The 2,892-nt window shown below is 55.9% G+C and overlaps 1 protein-coding gene across 2 annotated transcripts in view; it reads left to right on the forward strand.

Moving 5' to 3' along the window:
- Positions 1-2,133: 2,133 nt before the first annotated feature.
- Positions 2,134-2,892, forward strand: part of LOC103260447 (ankyrin-1-like) — a 9,286-nt gene continuing 8,527 nt past the window's right edge. For both annotated transcript variants that reach the window (XM_008058090.2, XM_008058095.2), the window contains exon 1: positions 2,134-2,352. In XM_008058090.2, the coding sequence (XP_008056281.1) occupies positions 2,134-2,352 (219 nt within the window). The remainder of the gene's footprint in view (positions 2,353-2,892) is intronic.

The raw sequence follows: 2,892 nt of genomic DNA on the forward strand, positions 1-2,892 counted from the left end.
AGGCCATCCCAGGCGCCTGCTCTTGCTTCTCCCAGGTGATCTTAATTAGGTCTACTCTCCTGGGTCCAGGGGACAGAGAACTACACTAGACTACAACCTGCCTTGGGGAGCAGGGAGAAAACGGTGGCAGTAGGCAGGATGGCCCAAGGAATCCCCTGGAGAAAACTTCTGGATCATATGGTCCAACATATTAGGAAACTGAGGCCCAGAACACTCGAGGGCTCTCTCCCAGGTCACACAATGAGCCAGCATCTGGGCCAGGAGAGCCCAGACCACTTGACTTCCAGGCCCACATTCTCATGCCGCACGAGTGTGTGTGGCCCACACCCAGCCCGAAACAGACGCTCTGGATGGCCGGACCGGCTGTTGCTGGCAGTCATCTCACAAGCCCTGAGGGACAGCAGGGAGGCCCTTGAAGGGACAGTTTGCAAAGCATCCATTTCCTAGCACTTCCACTGAACCTCTGAAACAATGACAGGGAGATGGAGATGCCTGTGACTTGGGGTTTGGGATGCCTCCTGGGGTGATGGCACCCAACTGGATACTCCGGGGGCCTGGGGGAGATTGCAGTTGGACTCTTCCTGACCTAGCGAATGCCAGATGATTCCGGCAGTGGCTCTTTTGCATGTGCTGTGGGCCTTTCCCCTCCAGGTGCTTTTGTATTGAAATGAGACAGGATCATGGAGGGAGAGGAGTGTGAAATCTCACTCTGTCGTTTGCTTACTTTCTCACTTAGGTAAAATACATGGCCTTTTTGTGTGTGACATGGGAAAGTGATAGAACCCAATGGTTAGGATTGTGGTAAGGCTGAGTCAGTGCGTGAAACACACAGACCTATGCACTATGGTGTTTACATTGTTTGTCATGGTGGAAGTGTTTACATTGGTTTACATTGTTCGTCATGGTGGAAGTGTTCATAAACTGTGTGATTGGCACAGCAGTCTTGAGAAGGGGTAGGGAGAACATGTGAACTCCTGTTTTACGGACAAGGAAACTGAGGCACTGAAAAGGCACCCATCTTCCCAAGACTCACAGTGAGTGAGTTGCAGGGTAGGTTTGCTGTGTCCTGGATCTTTGATCTTTCCACCGTGCTGGGCTGCTACTAAGAGAGGAACAACCTGATCCAGAAAGTGAAATTCCTTCCAGCCACAGCTGCTGTGGCTGCATCTGTAATCGGCTCTGCAAATGCAAGTGTACCGCCCATGGCTCCTGCTCAGGGGGCGTTGACAGCCTCACCCGGGAAGAGCCTCTGAGGACAGGCCTTAAATAGACACTCCAGCTACACACTTCACTTTAAAGTTGCTCTGCCCATAAGAGAAGGGACCGAGGGCCTGCAGGCTGACGGGAGCTACAGACTGGCTTCCGGTGGCCCCACCCCTTATGTTGGGCCCTGCTGGTCTCCCTGGGCTGGGCCTGAGCCAGTCGCTCGCCCTTGGGCCTATTTTTGAAACAAACCCTTAACTATCCAGAGTGTCAGCTGATCCTATCCTGACAGTGCTGGGAACATCACTTCACATCTTTCTGATCACTGTGGTGGCAGCCCACAGAGACACACAAGTAGCCGTGTTTTGGAACATCTTATTTTTTAGAGTCCCTGAATGAGCTACCATCCCTGGCAGAACTCCCTCTAGCTCACATAGGGAGGGGCAGGCAGGAAAGGTGAGAGGTGAGAGGGAAAGCCCACCCCTCTCCAGCTCTGGGGCCGGGTGGCCATAGGTGTCGCCTACACAGTGACTTTGACATGTGCTTTCAGTGTCCAGAACATGGGCACCTGCCAGCTTCCTTCTAGCCCAGTTGGACAGCTCCAACAGCTGGTTTGGGAGCTACAATTATAGAAGCCTGACGTTCCCCAGACGCAGGCAGAGCCTGGGCTGCTCAGCAGGAGAACGCTCAGACCAGGCTGTTCTAGCAACTGGTGATTCGGGAGAGCGCCCATTCGGGGTCCTGCCCCCAGAGAGAAAGCAAGAGACCAAGAAAGCAAACCTGGGAGAGACAGCTGGGGAGGGTGAGGGGAATGGGAGGGACCCCCAGGGGAAGCAGGAGTCCCTGTGGAGAATGAGAGGCCGGGCCCCCACGGCGGCCAGGCACCTGGCTCTTGTTCCCGGAGGGCCGGGCTGCTGAGGCAGAGTGAGGATGTGGACGTTCATCACCCAGCTCCTGGTCACCCTGGTGCTCCTGGGCTTCTTCCTGGTCAGCTGCCAGAATGTAATGCACATAGTCAGGGGCTCCCTGTGCTTCGTGTTGAAGCACATCCACCAGGAGCTGGACAAGGAGCTGGGGGAGGGTGACGGCCTGAGCGACGACGAGGAGACCATCTCCACCAGGGTGGTCCGGCGCCGTGTCTTCTGGAAGGTAACCGCAGGCCAAGGCAAGCTGGGCTGGCGGGGGTGTGAATGAAGCCAGGGCCGAGGGACACTGCTGAGCCCGGCATGGGGAGTGGCTGGGGAGCCCCAGACTCTAAGCAATGAGATGTGCTCGAGGAGAAGGACTGGGAGGCCTCCAGTGTCAGGTTCCGCCTTGGGAGCCAGACCTGTGTGGGTGCCACAGGAGCCCTCCCCCAGCACCCAGCGCCATGTGATGCTGCCAGCACTCAGCTCTGGGACCCAGGAGGCCTGCTTTCATTCAGGGTTTTTGCTGTTGTTGTTGTTGTTGTTGTTTTGTGTTTTTTTGAGTTGGAGTCTCACTCTGTCACCCAGACTGGAGTGCAGTGGCTGCTCCTGGCCACCGCAGCCTCGACCTGCTGGGCTCTGGCGATCCTTCCACCTCAGCCTTCCAAGTAGCTGGAACTATAGGCGTGCACTACCATGCCCGGCTAATTTTTTGATTTATTGTAGAGATGAGGTCTCACCAAGTTGCCCAGGAGGGTCTCGAACCCGCGGGCTCAGGCAATCC

Source organism: Carlito syrichta, unplaced genomic scaffold (assembly GCF_000164805.1).
Source record: "Carlito syrichta isolate Samal-C Ts95f unplaced genomic scaffold, Tarsius_syrichta-2.0.1 Scaffold89675, whole genome shotgun sequence".
Taxonomy (NCBI): domain Eukaryota; kingdom Metazoa; phylum Chordata; class Mammalia; order Primates; family Tarsiidae; genus Carlito; species Carlito syrichta.